The sequence below is a fragment of the Dryobates pubescens genome, chromosome 2, assembly GCF_014839835.1.
Source record: "Dryobates pubescens isolate bDryPub1 chromosome 2, bDryPub1.pri, whole genome shotgun sequence".
NCBI classification, from domain to species: domain Eukaryota; kingdom Metazoa; phylum Chordata; class Aves; order Piciformes; family Picidae; genus Dryobates; species Dryobates pubescens.
Genome location: NC_071613.1, coordinates 42,385,433 through 42,404,471, shown reverse-complemented (window position 1 = coordinate 42,404,471; position 19,039 = coordinate 42,385,433). Strand labels below are relative to the sequence as shown.

The 19,039-nt window shown below is 39.9% G+C and overlaps 1 protein-coding gene across 6 annotated transcripts in view; it reads right to left on the bottom strand.

Annotated features, from left to right (window-relative positions):
- Window positions 1-19,039, bottom strand: part of EPB41L5 (erythrocyte membrane protein band 4.1 like 5) — a 57,818-nt gene that overhangs the window by 18,882 nt on the left and 19,897 nt on the right. For 5 of the 6 annotated variants that reach the window (XM_054176114.1, XM_054176104.1, XM_054176129.1 and 2 more), the window contains exons 6-16: window positions 17,143-17,187; window positions 16,743-16,795; window positions 13,997-14,117; window positions 13,523-13,610; window positions 12,810-12,898; window positions 11,715-11,784; window positions 10,892-11,061; window positions 9,210-9,316; window positions 8,495-8,522; window positions 4,909-4,951; window positions 3,868-3,983 (exon numbers count right to left, since the gene is read on the bottom strand). In XM_054176114.1, coding sequence (XP_054032089.1) covers window positions 3,868-3,983; window positions 4,909-4,951; window positions 8,495-8,522; window positions 9,210-9,316; window positions 10,892-11,061; window positions 11,715-11,784; window positions 12,810-12,898; window positions 13,523-13,610; window positions 13,997-14,117; window positions 16,743-16,795; window positions 17,143-17,187 — 930 coding nt within the window. Of the gene's footprint in view, window positions 1-2,741; window positions 2,815-3,867; window positions 3,984-4,908; window positions 4,952-8,494; window positions 8,523-9,209; window positions 9,317-10,891; window positions 11,062-11,714; window positions 11,785-12,809; window positions 12,899-13,522; window positions 13,611-13,996; window positions 14,118-16,742; window positions 16,796-17,142; window positions 17,188-19,039 lie in introns of all 6 variants that reach the window. The other variant, XR_008463004.1, reaches the window with a different exon arrangement.

Sequence of the window (19,039 nt, the reverse complement as noted above, 5' to 3'; positions counted from 1 at the left end):
GAAAAGCACTTCATATTTCAAAACACCTCACAAAGCTGAGCAAGAACCTTGTGCATTTTACACATAAGAGAAAAATCATGTGATGGAGAATCAGGCCTCCTAAATATAGGATACATTTTGGCTTTGGGAAGCTGAAAGGGTTTAAGTGACAGCTCCAAAGGTACACCTGAAACAAGCATCTATAAGCAGCATGAGTTTTTAAAGTCACTGGAAAATGCAGATTCTAATGCAAGTTTAAAAAAAAGGAGAAGAAAATAGAAACTCAGAAAAGTGAGCATTACTGTGCAGAAACAAACAATAGAGCATAGACAAGTCATTCACAAATTAGGTGACTGAGGGACTCAATACTAGTGGAGAAGCTGACCGTACCTATACTTGATTAACATAAAAAAACTTAGTGGAAAATGAACAGTTTTTTAAAACGCCAAGCACAAACTAGGACCTTGCTTTCCAGTTTTACATACTAAGCCATAATGGCTCGTAAAAATCTACTTCCTAAAAATAAACCCCACAGAAACGCCATGTACAATTATGGAGAGTCTATATTACACTTGGAATATAGTCCTCCAAAAGCTACAAAGAGGAGCAGGGCAGAAAGTTCATCATTTTCAACAGTGTTTTGAAAACATTTTAGCTAAAAAACTCTAAGGCTTCAGGCACAAGCATCTCCAAAGCAAAAAAAGATATGCAATTTACTGAAGCATGTGAATTTTAAAAGACTTTTTTTAAATGGACAATGATCTGTTAACTGTTGTCTTATGTTGTACTAGGATCCTTCACTGGTATGTTTTGGGAGAGGCTAATGCAAGGTACAGTCAGGTATCAAAAAAGTGCTTGGAAAAATGCACTCAAACTCCTCAAGCCAGGAAGTTCCTAACCCAAATGTATCCCTTCAGATAAATGTAAAATTCTCTACGTAATGATCCAAATCTAAACAAAGTGGAAACATTGTTTCTGTTCATCCAGAAGGGTCCTGGACAGCCCTCAGCTTAAATTCCACATTCTCATGTTCCAGAAAGCCTGGTGCAGCACTCTCAGCCCTGTCAGAACAGCCAAGCAGCCAGCACAAGTTGGAAGATGACAAGTGTTAAGGCAGGAAAGCAGAAAAGCATGTGGGATTCGCAGCAGCGGTAAATGATTAATGCTCAGCCATAGTCCTCCTTTAGAAAAGAGAGAAAATTTATATAAAGATCACCCATGAGTAAATTCAGAGGTTGGGTTTCTGTCAAATATGCTGAGATAGTGACCCATGAATACTGAAGGCTCCAGTCCTCAACACTTCACTACGTTATTTCCCCATTTCTCTAATGTAAGTGGTCACATGAAAGCCACGTCCACTAGCAAACAAAAAACTGAATTATTTATTCCACAATAAGGAGGGGGGAAAAAAAAAAAATCATTAAACTTTTGTATCCTGCCCTGGCTAAGGACAGAAACAGCTTCTAGAGAAAAGACTACAGATAGACAATGATTGCATTTTAGGCTTCCCAGCCCTGCAGCCAATATTCCAGACTGTTTTCAGACCATGGCAGACCAGCAGTTTTCCTGTCCTGAAAATCTTACAGGAATGGAGCCAAGGGAGGAAAAAAAACAAACCAAAACAAAAAACCTCCAAAAAACCAAACAAACTGAACATTAAAATCCTTCCTATCTGGCAAAGTACTTTCCACAATGTGGCACAACTGCTGTTGGCAGCTGCAGCATTAACATTTTAAATCAAAGGAAACATTGACATTAGGAAGGGATCTAAGCTGCAAGGTAGCCAGGACAGGCATCTGCCAAGCAGAGCACAGAAACTCACGAGGTCAGGACCTCACTTCTAAACCCCTTCCAACCTAACCATCTTAAAAATCCCCAGTCCAAAAGATTTTGGTGTTCTCAACAATTCTTGGCAAACTCTCTCCAAAAGAAGACTATTTTTCTGACAGAAAGCAAAAGATAATTCATGCAGAAACAGGCCAATTAAAAACAGTAGCAGCTGAAGAGAGATCTTGTTAGCAGCATCAAGACACCAAGACTTGAAGGCGCAATAGCCAAGTCGCAGCCCCTGAAATAAATGTGTATGGTCTGGCAACTAACCTAACCCCACTTCCCAGCTAGGAAACCAGAATGTAGCTCAATTGCTGACTCAGCTCCAAACTGTTGTCTTCTTCCTACAGCTGGATTTACTCTTTATTACAGGCAGTAGTTTGCAGTGAACTCATTAAAACCTGTTTGCAAGAAGACAACTGCCTGCAATACTGATATGTCTCTATGAATCATAAGACAGATACAGTTCCAGCATTATACTCTTAATTAAAACATATCAATTGCCAAGGAGCTTCTTTGCTTTATGGCGTGCTGTCTAGGTGTAATTTATGTTCACTCCCACTCCTCTATAGAAAGGCTACACATTGTGGCAGCTGACATGAGAGCTTTGATTCCTTGACAACGTTAAGAGAGAGAGGCCCACATTCTTAACCCTAAACCAGGTGTGCCAAAACCAAAACTGAAACAGATTGCCTCGAGAGTCCTCTCTGCTTCTGAACAAAAGCAGCAGGATTTCAGTGAGCAACAGAAGCCTTGCAAATGCTAGCAAGAATGCTACCATGAATCAGATACCCAAGAAGAGCTGTTTGGAGCAAGAGTCAAACATTTTCACCAAAGGAAATATACCTGTTTCTAGCACACATCTTGCAATCAGACCAAAAGAATAAAAACAAAACCATATTGAGAATGCTGAAGAATGAAGAAACCACCACCTTTCACCCACCACCACGGAGGGAATCGAGCGATCAACAGGATCTCACCACAGACAAGCACAGATTTCAGATACTAGACAAATCAAGGGCAGAAGAAAGAAAAACAGCATTGATCATATGTTCTGATTGAAATGTCAATAAAATGCAACAGGTAAAGCAAAATTACTGTCCCTCTTCTAATCCAAAATCCATGGAGTTGAAACACTTTAATCAGTATGATTCATGGAATGAAATTACATTTGTCATTGCACTGGTGGAAAGTCGTTATCATCTACTTTTAAGAGATACTGAAGCATATACCCAACAATGGCAGAAGGATCTTTTCTTGTGAGGGTTGAAACTGCTTAGGATAAGAGCTTTTGTGACTCAATTCCATTGCTGCTGCTCCTGGAGAGCCTTGTATAAACCAGAGTGATCCTTTTAGGATAAGCCATACTGTCTCTGAACACACAAAAGGATGAAAAAATTAAGACTATGTATGTGTGCACAAGCACTGGCTTGATATGTCAGTTTGGGTTTTAAATAGGTTTGCAATATAGAATTACTTTAAAGAAAATTATATGTACATTTATCTTCAAACAAATCACCTTCATTTTGAGATGCATCCAATCCATAATATAAATACTCTGATTACACGAAATCAAAGCTCTTATCTTCAGATGGTGTCATTTTCCTCAAGCTCCCAATCCACCCAAGATAATGAAAAAAATATGGCTTGCCTATTGCATAAGGTTCAAAAGATGATTAGCAAGGATACTGGTTTATAGAGTTCTGCATTTTCTTAAGGATCAAGGTAAGTCCTTGGGCATCATGGTACCAAGCAAAGGGCTACAAGGAGCATTATGGTGAGAAGGACCCAGCTCTCTCCAAGACTTGAAAGAGCTGTTCCTCATTTAATCGTTTCTTCAGTCCCTGAAGAGATTTTCTTTTGGTTGGCAGTGACTAAGCCTGTTGTCTTCACTTCCCCACACTACATTCACAGCAACAAATCAGCTGCATCATCACTAACTTGACTGTCAACTTGTGTTAAAGATACAAGGATGACAGCTTAAATGCAGATGAAGAAACAGTAACTTGAATCATGCAAAAGTAAACACTCTTCATTTCCCAGCAAAGCAGAACATACCACTTCTTGTCTTGCTGGCTGGCTCCTGGGCTCCTCGGGAGGTTTTCTATTTCCACTAAGACTGGGGCAGAAGGAACTGCTGTTAGGACAGGTAAGTTTGGCTTTGCATTCCAGCTCTTTGGAAACAGAATACAAACAAGTAAGTTACTATACACACACTAATGAAGTAATGACACATTACACATAGCAAAACATATCCCCACTTCTCAAACACAAAATTAAAGCAAGGCTGTTGTCTTCTCTTACTCCCACAGCACCAGAAACCAGTCTTTTCCAATACTGCACACAGATGGCAAGAGGCTGGGCAGAGCAGCAATCCATCTATTAGTTGATATTGAGTATTCTAATGTTAAAATAAACTAGCATCGTCTCCACCAATGTGTGACCTTTTCCGTCACACGCCGCATTTGAAAGGGTCCAGAAAGTGAGACAGGGTCTTTCCAAGCACCAAGGCTTAGGTTTTGATACTGAGAAGCAGACTTACTTTACACCAACCTCCCTTTTCAGTGAAACAAGGTTTTCTGTGTGTAAGTACTGACATACAATACTTATGTGGAATTAGGACAGGTGTCTTTGATTTCCTCTCCAATTCAGAAAACACTGCATTTTCGCTAACCACGGATTCTTTAATTTGCAGGTGCTTTCCTATCTCTTTCAGAGAAAAAAAATGAATCATCCTGTAACCAGCAACCAACACAGCTGCTGATGAATTGTGCTTTTTTCCAAATGTTACTTAGCATATAGAATTGATGTACTTTGGATAAGAACGACACTCAAACAAAGGTACTCTGTATACCTATGAGACCCTGTACCTATAAATAGCCTAGTCTCTGTAGTACTGGGACATGAGCTATCTTCTTTATTCCAGCTAAATTAACCAATTATCCTGCTTATAAATCAGCAGTAATTTCTTGGCATGCAATTCAGCATTTCACTGTAATTTTCAATTGGTCAGTCACTGGATTTCAAGAAGGAACAACAAAACCCTCAAATCTGGTTTAATGCATGAAAACTGCCTTTGAAAAGAATGTGAGTGCTTACTTGTGATCCATTAGTTTGGTTGATCACAACATTGTTTGCAGTACTGAAAGAGAAAAAGAATTCAAATCAGAATCAGACCAACTAACTATTTTTGCAGTCTGTCAGAATCACTGGGATTTTTCAGAAAGAAACACAAAGTCCAAAGATCTTTTCAAAGCACTTAACTGTTCTCAAATGAAAACTTTAAGACTTTTGTTTCAGATCAGCTGCCACATGCTAGGTAACCAAAGGTATCACATTATTTTTCATTTGTTCAAGCTGCAATTTATCTGTAATTCATCTGTTTTGTCCTCTTCCCTTCCTAAATCATAGAATCAATAAGGTTGGAAAAGACCTCAAAGATCATCAAGTCCAACCTGTCGCCCATGACCTCATGACTACTAGACCATGGCTCCAAGTGCCACGTCCAATCCCCTCTTGAACACCTCCAGGGATGGTAACTCCACCACCTCCTTGGGCAGCCCATTCCAATGGCTAACAACTCTCTCTGTGAAGAACTTTCTCCTCACCTTGAGTCTAAACTTCCCCTGACACAGCTTGAGACTGTGTCCTCTTGTTCTGGTGCTGGTTGCCTGGGAGAAGAGACCAACCCCCTCATGGCTACAACCACCCTTCAGGAAGTTTGTAGACAGCAAGAAGGTCTCCCCTGATCCTCCTCTTCTTCAGGCCAAACAATCCCAGCTCCCTCAGCCTCTCATAGGGCTTGTGCTCGAGGGCTCTCACCAGCCTCGCTGCCTTTCTCTGGACACGTTCAAGAGTCTCAATGTCTTTAAATTGAGGGGTCCAGAACTGGACACAGTAGTCAAGGTGTGGCCTAACCAGTGCTGAGTACAGGGGCACAATGACTTCCCTGCTCCTGCTGGCCACACTATTCTTGATGCAGATGAGGATGCCATTGGCCTTCTTGGCCACCTGGGCACACTGCTGGCTCATGTTCAGCCAATGTCATTCAGTACCCCCAGGTCCCTTTTTGTTTGGCTGCTCTCCAGCCACTCTGACCCCAGCCAGTAGCGCTGCATGGGGGGGTTGTGGCCAAAGTGCAGCACCCGGCACTTGGACTTGCTGAATGTCGTCATGTTGGATTCCACCCATCTGTCCAGCTGGTCAAGGTCCCTCTGGAGAGCCCTTCTACCCTCTAATTGATCAACACCTGCTCCCAACTTGGTGTCATCTGCAAATTGGTCCTATTTAGAAATCTTCCTGATTCAGCAGTAGGGTGGGGCACTTTTAAAGCAAAACTCACATAGTTTTAGTTGAGTGGACAGCAAAATGTGACATTGCTGAAACCTCACCTACATGCTGCAGATACTGTTTATTCTGTAACTATAGCTCTTCTGAAGTTTCACATCACAATGTTAATCAGAAAAATTCAGGAGTTTCTTCTGCATACAGCCTCTAATGGACTGAGTTACTGCTTCAGAGCCTTAAAAGCGTCCAGAAGAGCAATACTAATATTATTAAATATTTAACATAGTTAATAAATTAAATAAGGCACATAGCCCTATTCCTGCTGATTTCTGAATCTACCAGAGACGGTTCACATTTTTGAGATACTTAAAAGCTTTTAAACCCTACAGAATAATTACACATTATGAATCTCATGCAATGTAAACTTCCTTCCAGACATACAGCCTTCTATAAAAAAAGAAAAAATGGTTCCAGTCTCCTGTGACCCATTAATCTTTTGATTTACAGTCTGGACAAAGGCTATGCAATCTGGGAAGCCAATAATTTAAGTAAATTTCTGTATCTACTTTATTGATTCTTTAGAATTATTTTACTTAAACATCACAATGTCAAGATCAGACAAGCTGTTCCTTGCCCGTTTCCCAAATTCACACCTTCTCTGTTGAGACAGTGTGGAGGTTTCCACAGGATAGTGTGCATTTAACAACAATATTAAGGAATGCCTTCTGGGTAGCACATTCCCCTGTGCTGAGTTAACACAAAAGAATGGAACAACATACATCTTTCATGATGCATTTCAATTAGCAATGCTCAAGTGTAGAGTTTCAGAAATGGCATAGATTGCTCCGGAGACTAACATAACAGTGCCACACCTAGGTGTACATCAGACGACCACTGTCTTATCAGAGGAAGAAACTGCACATGAAGTTTCTCTTCCCACTCTCAGAATGACCTAAGCAGCATGAAATTTGGAGAGGGCATGACAATGCAGCATGATGAAAGTACTAATTAATCAGTCACATTTTGCATGCAGAGGACCTTTAAGAACTTTAATGGCACCCGGTTTTGAAGAGTACTTTTCTAATTGAAAACAAACAAACAAGAACAACACAGAAGGTCACAGAGACACCTCCATATTAAAGCAACTGCAGCCTTGTTCCCTGCTGCTACACACAGAAAATGTATGGCTGTAATAAGCCTGTCATGATCCATGGGTATCTACTTGGAAAAAAGAAGTGGTTGCAATTCATCACTGCAATGTTCACAAGTTACTGGGTGAGGTACAGAAACCAGAACTGAGCGACTTAGTTCCTTCACTACCAGGAAATTCTTTTTAGCCTCATTTCCCCTCTTCCCCTAAGGAAGGGTATGGAAACTGTATGATTCTTACTCGCATAGGTATTTTAGCTTGCCACAGGAAGTATAAACCTACACACGCAGGAAGAATCCAGGCAGAGAAATAAAGAACCAAAAGGCCTCCCTCTTAATGTTGATCATTAATAATTTAATACATATCTATGAAAATACTTAAATACATAAAAATAAATGCAAGTATAGTACTGAATATAACATGATCAACATATTTCAAATATCTATTGCACTGTATTTTACTTCTCTCTGACATTTCCCTTCTGAGGAAAGGCTGAGGAAGCTGGGTCTCTTTACATAGGAGAGGAGGAGACTGAGAGGTGACCTCATTAATGTTTATAAATATATGAAGGGGAAGTGTCAGGACAGAGCCAGGCACTTCTCAGAGATGCCAAACAACAGGACAAAGGTTAATAGGTGCAAGCTGGAGCCTAGAAGGTTCCATGTGAACATAAGGAAAACCTTTTTCACTGTGAGGGTGACAAAACACTGGAACAGGCTGCCCAGAGAGGTTGTGGACTCTCTTTCTCTGGAGACATTCAAAACCTGCCTGGATGCCTTCCTCTATGATCTACTCTAGGTGATCCTGCTCTGGCAGGGGGGGTGGACTAGACAATCTTTTGAGGTCCCTTCCAACCCCTAATGTTCTGTGAGTCACTTGATTATGCATTTCAGTCACATAGCCAGAGTGGGCAGATCTCAGAGACAAGACATCCTCACATGCTTTATCTATTTTTAAAAGGCAGCACACAGAATTACCACTCATATACAGCAAGAATCATATCTAGTCATAACCTAACTTCTTTTCCTGCTACTAAGCAAGTCTGGCAATCGCAAGTCCATGTGATAGCAAACAGGAGCTTTGCTTTGAACAGTAGGTTTTATGTAAAGCAAACAAACCCCACAGCAAAATCACAGTTGAGAGGTTAATGCTCTCTACATTTAACTAATCTTACAACAACCTCCTGCAGACATGTGTTCAAGCACAGGTGGTAAACATCAGAAATATTTATATTGGAATGCATCTTACCTTGTGTCTTCAAGCTTAGCAGCATGTGCTACAAAAATACAAGCAGTAATTAAAATTTAATTTGCAATTAGGTTAGCAGTTAAATATTAAGTATATTATTAATTAAAATAGTCTAGCATTACCTAAAAGTAGGCAACTAAAAGAGCAAAATTTGCAAGTATCTCATGCATACTATGTGAAAAATAAAATTATAAATTGGAAAGATAAAACAATCTGAAGACCAAACTAGAGTCAGATTCAAGCATGTATCTGAAAGCACACATGGAGGTTAGGTTTGACCTGTGAAAGAGTGGGCATAAGAGACCAAGCACCACACACACCATCACAACCATCAAGTTGTGACAACACAGTGCAACTTCTAAGAACAACATAAAAAAAACAATGACAAAAATGTCAAACCTGATTCATAGATTTCAAATATTATCAGGAATACATTGCTTTTTCCTGGCCTCAAGTCTGTCATCTTTATACAGGCACCAACTGTGCTCCATTCGTGTGTATTTTACCTGCTAGGCACGCTAGAACGATATGCTTTGGCCAGAAGCGTTTTCTGATAAACAAATGTAGTGTCCCAAAAAAGTCAAAGAAAACTTAACTTTGAAAATTCAAGAGAAAGATAAACAGCTACAGAAGAATCCCTACACAGAACCCTTAAAGGGTATGATGACTTGACTCTCACAATGGATTATACTTCTCAGAAGGAAAAGTCCTTTACCTTTCATTTGCAGTGTTCGTCTTGAATATCTCTTGCTGGGCCTTCTTTCAAAGGATGCTGATCTCCTGGCTTTGTTGGTCTTGGTGGTCTGATACTCTGTTTTCCCACTAACAATGTCATGTAAAAGTATAAAACAGTAAGTGCCTTACAAAATACAGACACTGCTTATCAAAACATCACACTTCTATTTTAAATTAATAGCTTAATAACATGATCTCCGTTCTATTAAAAAAATCACAAACTTAACACTTCAGAAGGCCTTTCAGAAAAAAGGGGAAGTTTTACAAACATTCCATTTTCACCCCATGTTCCCAAGACAAAAGGCTGGAGCAATCACTACTTAAGCATTAAGTGGCTGAAAAAAACCACATTTGGTCTTTGCATATTTCTGTGATCACAGTTTATGCAGTTTGGGAGAGGCTGAAAATTCTAGGAGCGAGTAAAGCTTAAGGTATGTTGCCAAAGGTCATAGAGCAAGATGATAATGGGACTAAAAACCAGCACCTAGAAGCTCTTGTTCCTAGGCAAGCCTTTTTCTCCCAGGTTTGGCCAGACTCTGCCCAAGACAGCAAGCAGCTTCCTGTTCTGCTGAATCTCTGGTACCACTGATTCATTCTGAAGCAGACTAGATGGCATTGCTACAGTTGCTGGAAAAGAAGGAATGAGATCCTGGAGCACGTCTCCTACAAAGACAGGCTGTTGGGAGCTGGGACTGCTCAGCCAGGAGAGGAGAAGGCTCTGGGGAGACCTGACAGCTGCATTTCAATATCTGAAGGATACCTACAGAAAGGCTGGAAGAGTGTTTAGAAGCACTTGTAGAGATAGGACAAGGGGCAATGGTTTTAAACTAGAGCAGGATAGATATAGGTTAGACATGAAGAGGAAGTTCTTTTATAATGAGACTGGCAAAACACTGAAACAGGTTGCCCAAAATGTGGTTGAGGCCCCATACCTGGGGACATTCCTGGTCAAACTTGATGGGGCTCTGAGCAACCAGATCTAGTTGGAGGTGTTCCTTTTCACTGCAGGGGGGTTTGAAAAGATGACCTTCAAGTGTCCCTTCCAACCCAATGCATTCTGTGATTCGAAGTATATGCATAGTGCCTGGGATCACAGCCCACTTCCTGTTCATATATTCTCATCAACTCTGCTGGGGCAACTGACAGCATCCTGCAGACTAATCTGAGACCATACGCCATCTGGAAGGCTTTTAAAAGCACCAGTAGTGCCTAACATGAAATAGGCATTGTTTAAGCTTCTGAAGCTTGCCATCGCTCAAGCAATCAGGAACTCAGGAGGCAAAAGACTTGCAGAGTCTCAAAACCATGCAGATCAATCATGCATCCTCTATGGCTCATTCTGAAAAAGAGTGGGCTTTCAAGGAAAAGTGATCTATAAAACATGGTGTACCATTAATGCTATGGAAGGAACATGAACCTTGAGAAAATTCTGGTTTCCTTCTGCATGGATCAAAATGACCTAAATATTAATCAGAAAATGCAGGGGGGGTGAGGAATCCACATAACTTAATAAAACTGATAATGTTACTCACTGAGCTTGCAAGTTTCACTGCTTTGTATGTCTTAAGTGAATGAATACCAAGTTCTGTCCTGTTTTCATGCACAATGCAAGAAAACCAAGTAGTAAAAGCAGGTATGTTCCAAAAGGCAGATGACACTGACCTGTACCGGAACCGGGATCCTAACCGAATGAAGCCGGACCGACTGGAGTTTTTTTGGACAGGACCTCGGAGCCGGAAGAAGGCATGATGTTCCACTGCACATTTCCACAAGTGTTTGCAGGCTTTGGGATGATCCAGTCTAAAGACAAAAGTGTGCTCCTGCTCTTTTCCCTTAAAGCACAAATGGCACACTGATGATTTACAAGGGGCTTGAATAAGTCAAAGCTACAATTCGATGCCAGCCAAATAAATGTTTACATCGTTGTTCATGAATACTGCAACATATGTCCATAAAAATAACATCTTTCAGGCAGAAAACCCAACCTTTTCAGAAGCTTCTCAAGCTTTCTGTCAATACAGGAAGGTACTTCTCAGTGAGGCCACCATGGTCTCACTTCCAGACCTGATCTCCTCAAATTACAAATGCTCACATTTTTATTATCTCAGCTCTAAGCAATTTCTTCCCATGGGAACCATTCTGGCACCTGCTTGAGGAATTCATTCCACTAAACATGGTACATGTTTCTTCGTTTTCACACTTCCTTGCACAATGCACACTGTTTCCAAATTATCTGGTCTATACTAGTTTCACAAGGTATTTCCCTTTTACAACAGTGTGAGGGAAAAAGAAACCAAGTAATTGAACCCATATAATTTATACTTAATCCTTTCATTCCCCTCCTCCTCATGAAGTCACGATAAAAAAATGTAGCAAAGGGACCATGTTAATTCTCAAAAGTTAAATATCAAGAAAGAGATCAGGAATATGTAAATTAGTACTGCATAATCAAGACTGAGATATAACTAAACAGATAGTTATCTACCTGTTCATCATCCTCAACAACAACTAGAGTGAGTTTGTTTTTCTTGAAGTCAAGCCTTGTTATCTTTGGCCTGCAAGATGAACAGAAAAAGCAGGTTATGTCTAACTCTCTTAGTAACTCACTGACAGGTATGTTGATAGTGGAGGGACAAGATGCACAGATAACATTTCTGCTACAAAGTGAGTGTTTTTCTGAGCAGTTTGTGAAATTGGAGTGGGCTAACACAAATGAACTACTCATGTGATGAAATTCCCCTAAATATCTACCTATTTATTCTTTGTATACAGTTTTTAAAATGCATAAATGTCTGTGTACCCACACCCAAATATGCTAGCTAGAAGGTTCTCTAGTTTGAGGTTTATACAATATAAAGCCCTGCAAAATTTCATCAGAATGCTCCTAAGAAACCATGGGGAGCTCTTCAGGTATTTGACAGATAAAGCAGCACACCTTCATAAAAAATGAAGGAAGCTCTCTATGCCACAAATGCCTATTGATCTGGTTTGAAGATGTGTGTATGTGTTTGAGGTTTGTTTGTTTGCTTTTAATTAGCCCTTATTGATGAGCACAAAGGGACGCTTCTGCCCTTTCCTGGGCACAAAAAGATATCATCTTAATAAAAAGCTTGCCTAGATGACATTAGATGTAAAAACTGCACTAGTGCTATTGCTTATGCTTCTTTTTCAAACTGGATAGAATTCCTGAAGTCATTTCACTGACTGGGTGCATACTTCATTTCCAAAGCAAACCAGTACAAAATACAACAAACAAGAAAATCAACAGAAATACCCAAACCAAAACAAAAATCCAAACGACCCAAACAAAGAACATCCTAAACTTATTCCATCTTTTACTTGCCTCTAGCACATTACACTTACACAAGCCTACTAACGTATCAACAAAGAATGCCATAAAAAAAGAAAGAGTGAGTATTTTTGGACACATAGAAAACCCTCGCAGACCAGGGAGTATTTCTGCAGGTACCTGGTATACACAGTGCTCTCATATCCCAAACAAATCTTTTTTTGCCCAGATCAGAAGGAACAAGACTGCAAAAGTCTAAAATGTATTCTAACATGCAATCAGAGTGCTTACCAGAAAAACAAACCAATCTTTGTGTCTCCTTCAAAGACAAGAACTCCTGTAGGTGTTAATCCCAGGCTGTAATCATTGCCATCTCTTGCCTAATTGCCACAAAATAAAGATTATGTTCATTTTGGTGTTTGAGCCTTTATTCAAATTACTCTAGTGGTTTGTGTAGCTTATTTTCCCAGTGTTAAAACTACACACTTATCTGCTTATTTTATACAGCAAAACTCTCATGTTTCATTCAATGATCCTATGCAATGGATTTTTCTGGTTTGCCACCTTTCAATAAGGCTGACTGAAAAGGAAAATTAAAGTTTCTTGATTTGTCTGTATAATAAGGCCCTCCTTGCGCAGTTCCTTCTCCACAGGAGATGGATTTTTACATGTAGCTTTTAAGCTAGTAGCTGACTGGATTCCAGCCAATTTAAATTTAATTACTATGATTTTCACATAGCTCTCAGTCCAAATACAAACCATAGTACATATTGCCATACCAATCATGTATTTAACACAGAGCAGATATGTTTGGACTGAAGTTATACCTTCAAGAAATGTGTAATATAAAGTGGAATGTTGAGGCAAAGCCATATCATTTGTTACAGTTTAGATGAGAACAACACTCCTTTCCCCTCCAACCCCCAAAGCAAAATCCATGCTGAAATGCAGAACAAAGCAAACATTATCACTTCCAAAGGTCATCATGCTGTGGTTAAACATACCTTGACTATATGCATGTCTACACCATACATTTCCAGCCACTTAGCTTTGTTTAAGTAGTTAGTTTCAGCCTGTGCTGGTGTTTGCCCCCTGAAACAAATTTTTTGCTGTTAGTCACATGCCTGAAAAAGCACAGAAAGGCAAAACCAGTACATGGAAAAAGAGGAAAAGAAATTCCTGAACATTTGTGAAAAACCTAAACACTGCTGATGTTTGTTTGATCTCATGAACATCAAGGTCACTTTTTGAATGTTTTAATCTGAAACCACTGCTGCAAATATAATTGCATTTCAGGATGCTGTACCTCCTCATTTTACTCAGACTTTTGAAAAGCTTCATTTTTCACCAGAGCCATCTTAGAATTAAGTTTCTGAACAAGACCAAAGAAGAAGCATCAGCAGCATCTTTTGAATACAGTCCTTGCACAGAAAAACCACTGCAATGAGCCGGTTAGCATGCACTGGAAGATCTAGTACCTGCATTCCTTCCACTTCTCAAAAATGGCCAGTTCCATCTCTTCAGTCTGCGTGGGAACAAACCTGAACTCAGACACCAGTTCAGGGACGTGTTCAGCAGGATCATAGTCTCCAAGTTCAGCTGCAAAAGAACAGGATTGTCAAGCAATGTTCCCAGTAAACGCAGTGGATATTAACAGGAACTTCTGCATACTTTCCTAGTGAATCTAAAGTAGTAAATATCTTTTTGCCTTCCTCCTCCTCCTCCAGTCCTCCAAGATTTGGAGAACCATCTTTTTTTGACAGGGTAATTATGGACACCAAACAAACGGTCACGCTGTCTGCACAAAAGCTTGGCATGAATTTTTACAAAGTGCTATTGATATATTCCTGAATAAGCCTCCTGCAAGTAAAGTTATCAACATCCTTGAAATTCACTTTTTTATCCTTTCTTGCAGAGTTTAACATTTTTATCACTGAAGTTTCTGCTGAGATTACAGCTGACTAAAGTTACAATATAATTTTGCCTTAAATAATTAGAACAAAATCTCCTGAGATTGGAAAAAGCAAAACCAGTTCAGACACTTCTTACAAACTTATTTGTCCATTCCAAAAGTTCTGGATTTATGACTATAAATCCCCCTGTCCTGCTAAAACTACTCTGGGTAAGGGCACAAACATGCAGCTGTTATTTGTCGCTCTCCTTTTCATCTAAGAACACAAAAAATGCCCTCCTGGGTCAAACGGCTCACCTAGTCCATGGCTGCACACTCAACAGCTGCAATAAGAGATGCCATTTGGAGAGCATACTGAAACATACTAGTCAGTGGCTGTGCTACATTGAAAGTACAACCATTTTCCACAGATGCTAAGGCCAGCTTTCAAAGACTGAAATATACCTAAAATGCTGAAACTTACATTTAGAAATCTTTATGTCCTAATTATCAGAATCACTAAGCATTTGCTCCTCCCAGTGATTTCAAGTGGCTTCTTAATTTTTAGCTAGTATAAAAAAAGAAATAGAAATAATTCTAACTTGGACCTTGGGTGTCTGATACAGGCCAAAAACTGTTGTTTTCCTACACAGGCGTTTGTGCAGACAAAAGGTAGTGAAGTCTTTGGGAAGACCTGGAGAAGTCAAATACACCCACAGAGCACTCCACGGGTGCAAGAACTACATATGATCTACAAACCTGCTTCTTGGATTTCTCAACACTGCAAGCATAACAATAGTCTTTCCCCCCACCCCCCTTTTTTTTCCTTCCTTTTTAAATGCTGACTGAGGAAGTCTGTAGTTCTGTAATAATTTACTCCCACTAAAACGCCTGCCTCTGCTGAAAGGAATGCTGTCAAACCCAGCTTAGGTTCCAGCTGATTTAAATAAAAGTACACAGCTGTCAGAGTAAGATTAAAGCCCTGCTAAGGGCCTCATTGTGGAGAGAGGAAAGAAAAGACCAAAACAAAAAGCAATGGATATATGGCCTAATTAGATCACTCTGTTTTTCCAGAAAGTTATTTACTGAACCTGTATCTTAAAAATATTAGCATTGTTAGAGCCTTAACTATAGAATGTGTTTGAACTGGTTTTTTTCTACACAAAAAGGCAGACATCTTTACAGTTTCATTCCAACTCTCCATACCTGCAGGTTATTAGGGCCACTAGAAGTTCCTGCCTAAAGAACAAACTGCGTTTGGGAATTATCTGCAGGAGAAAGTTTCAGCGACTCAGTCCTGCTACCGAACTGATGCAAAGTACAACAGTGCGTTGCTTTATAAAAGGAATGTTGTGCGCAGAATCTGTGCAGCACAAACACATTTCCAAATTCTCTCTTCATCAGAGGCTGTACAGAGGCTGTACAACAGAGATTATGGGATTTGCTGTAGACTCAACCTGAGTCCTCCTAAAAGGACCCAAAAGCCTACTCTAGCAGACATTTCTAATACTCGAAGCCACCTCTATTTTGTGAGCTCCCCTGCTTGAAACCACAGTGAACTTCACATTAAGATCACACCCTCTGCCAAAAACACCTGAAGACATTGGCCATGAAGATGAGTCATGCACAATCTCTGCAAGCAACTAAAGGTCAGACCACAGCTATCAGAGAAGCCATGGATGCTGGAGTGGAGTCAGCTGGAACCAGAAGTTAAAGGCAACTCTTCAATAAGAGTTTCAAAAGACTCAAGCATAGTGCTACAGAGCTGAGAAAAAAACAGAGTCAACTTTTTGTCTGAGGAAGGAAATACCAACAACAGCTGTTTGATTGTAAATGCTCAAGTGCAAGTTCTAAGATGTGAAACACTAACATGTTTTTACAAATAAGCTGAAGTCAAAATCTGGTGGTTTTTGTACACAGGACTTTTCAGTTGAGTGTACAACCAAAATAATTTCGTCTCTAGTTTGTACAAGAAAGAAAACATATGGTAGAAACTACACAAAGCGGGGCGGGGGGGTCTGGGGAGTGAACTGTGTTACTACATCAAAGCAATTCAGGAAGTCTGCAAACCTCCTATCTTGTGTGAAAGTGGACAGGTTTGCAGACAAGCACCTGAGAAAACAAGTTTAGGACAAAGCTGTTTATGTTCAGAACCTCCTTGTTCTGTTTCCTGAGGAATCAAGTAATGCTCTCAGCCAAATTACAGTCAAAATGCTGTGTTTCACACTGCATCACCAGTGTCTGCACAGAACCTATCTTCTGGGTATAGCAAGGACAGAGTCTACACAAAGCTGTTCATGCAACTTCACCCTTCCCTGCTCAGATCTACTCACCTTGCATGTTATAAGCTGCCAATTGGACGGCTGTGTCAAAAGGACATTCTAATCTGCCATGAGAGAAATTCATTGTTAAAACCTTCAACGACACAATTTAGCAAACAACTCATAGCTGACACCAAGAAATTGTAAATGGTTGGGGTAAGAAAGTGAAAGGATGAGTAGATTTGCAGGAAATTAACAAGGGAGAAGCACTGCATAACTTAAGCAGTCCACTGCTGCTACTCATGCATAGAAAAGTTGCTTTTTAGGAAAACCCCATTACATTACTTAGCAAAACTTAGTCATTATCCAACTATAAATTCAACAAACCCTATACTAAACACACTGCAAATGTTTAAAATGATGTCTAGTTAGGATGCTTATTTAATAAACAATTTTTATTAGGAATACATACTTTCCAGTAAGAATATCCAGTTTCAGCTGCAGAACAAATAAATACCTGTAAAATTAAATAAGAAGAGTCATGATTAATACTTCTAATGTGTCATCTAGCCAACAGTAGTAAGTTAGAGACTGACATTGTTGTCTTTAAAGGCTTTATCACTTGGGTTTGTATGTGCTGCACACATTTCAAATCAAGTAAACCCCAAACTAGAAGTTGTCCCAAGCAAAACTGCATTGTTGCATGGAAAAGAAATAAGATACCTAAATAAGTCTCTGGTTTTTTTTTCCTCTTCTGATAGCACTTGGACAAAGAACAATTGTACCTTCCACATTTTCTTCATTATTCAGACATATTGATCTTATAAATGAATGAGTATTTAAATGTCTCTCAAGAATAAATGTTCCTGATATGGATTGCTTAGTTAAAATCTAACCTAGAAAGCTGCCTGCCAAGTGACAAAAAGACACCCAGGAGGCTGCAGCCTTTTCAGCTTGTTTACTGTTCAGAGCCAGCTTTCCTTCATTCACTGCTTTGCTTATTCTGTACTCCTTTTGCTTAGAAACTGGGTAAATATTGAATGCAAAGCTCCTATCCTTTTGGTGTGCAACATCAATCCTTCCAATCCGCTACCCATGAAGAGTAAGCCTCTTGTTCCATGATGGTACACAGCTTTCCTTTAACAAGAGAAATCATCTCATCATCTAACACACTGGCATCCATGATGGTACCCAGTCTGAATTCTACCTCAGATGAACCTCAGTCTTATGCACAAAGCCAAAGACATTACTTCTGTTCCACCATGTGCCTGTGTCTTCTCATACTCTCACACATCAACACAAAACAGATGCAGGCATTTTTTCTACAAGTACCTTGGAAATCCACAACTGCTTTGTGAAGCCATTTATTATCCAAAGCATTTTGAACACCAGCTCCACAAGGTGAATAAATTTGTTTGGTACTGACCCTAGATATCAAAAGAATGAGCACTGGCCTCCACTATGTAGTGGGTGTGACCAGTCTGTGCTTATCAGCTACTGGCAAATAATTCAAGCATACTTCCCATGCTTAGCTGTGTTACATGACCTCTGGTGGCATCTGATGGGAAGCTGACAGAAAACGTGAGCAAGCTGCACCTCTGGAAGCTCAAAGTGGCTTCAGCTGGGTGTCCTGCTGGGTGTAGAAATGGTGGAATACTCACAAAGCCCCTGCTAATGACACCGATAGCCCATAGCAGAGCTCCCTTTCTCACTGCTTCTTTAAGGTGCAAAATTGTCAGGAGACAGAAGAAAAACTTGCTGCTCTCCCCTTCTGGAGGATTAGCTAAGCAGACAGACAGGGTTTAAAAGCCCTCAGGTTTCAGGTCTGCCCTGCTAAAACTTGTACTACAAGGTTGGACTGGCAGAACTCAGACAAGACAGATGGAAGTGTTTCATAGTGGTAGATACTGATGTAGGTCTGAATTTTGCCTGTGGTTACTATTTTTAAAGACAGTTGTTTATTCGAGAATATGAATGGGGAGGCAAAACATTTTTCCAAGATCAGCAGGAAAGCATTAAAGCAGAGCAGTTATGACATTGTTTCCACAGCATACATATGGCTGTAAGAGGTAATGCTGCTGTAATCTTCCTGGTTTTGCTGTAAAGGATTTGGCTGAAGTGCAGATCGAAGATCTACACAGACATAAACCTGAGAAAACAAACAAATGTACTTCACTCTCTTACAAATGATTGCCTCTGACAAGTGAAGTCTCTGCAGCTATCAAGAAAGCCATATAATTTTTTCTTCTCTCCAAAAGGGATCATCAACAGTAGTGACAATGCAAAGAAACGTCTTTACAATAGATTTATGCTACTGACAAGTGGCAAAGCACCTCAAGTATGTTTCAGTCCAACGTAAAATGCAGCAT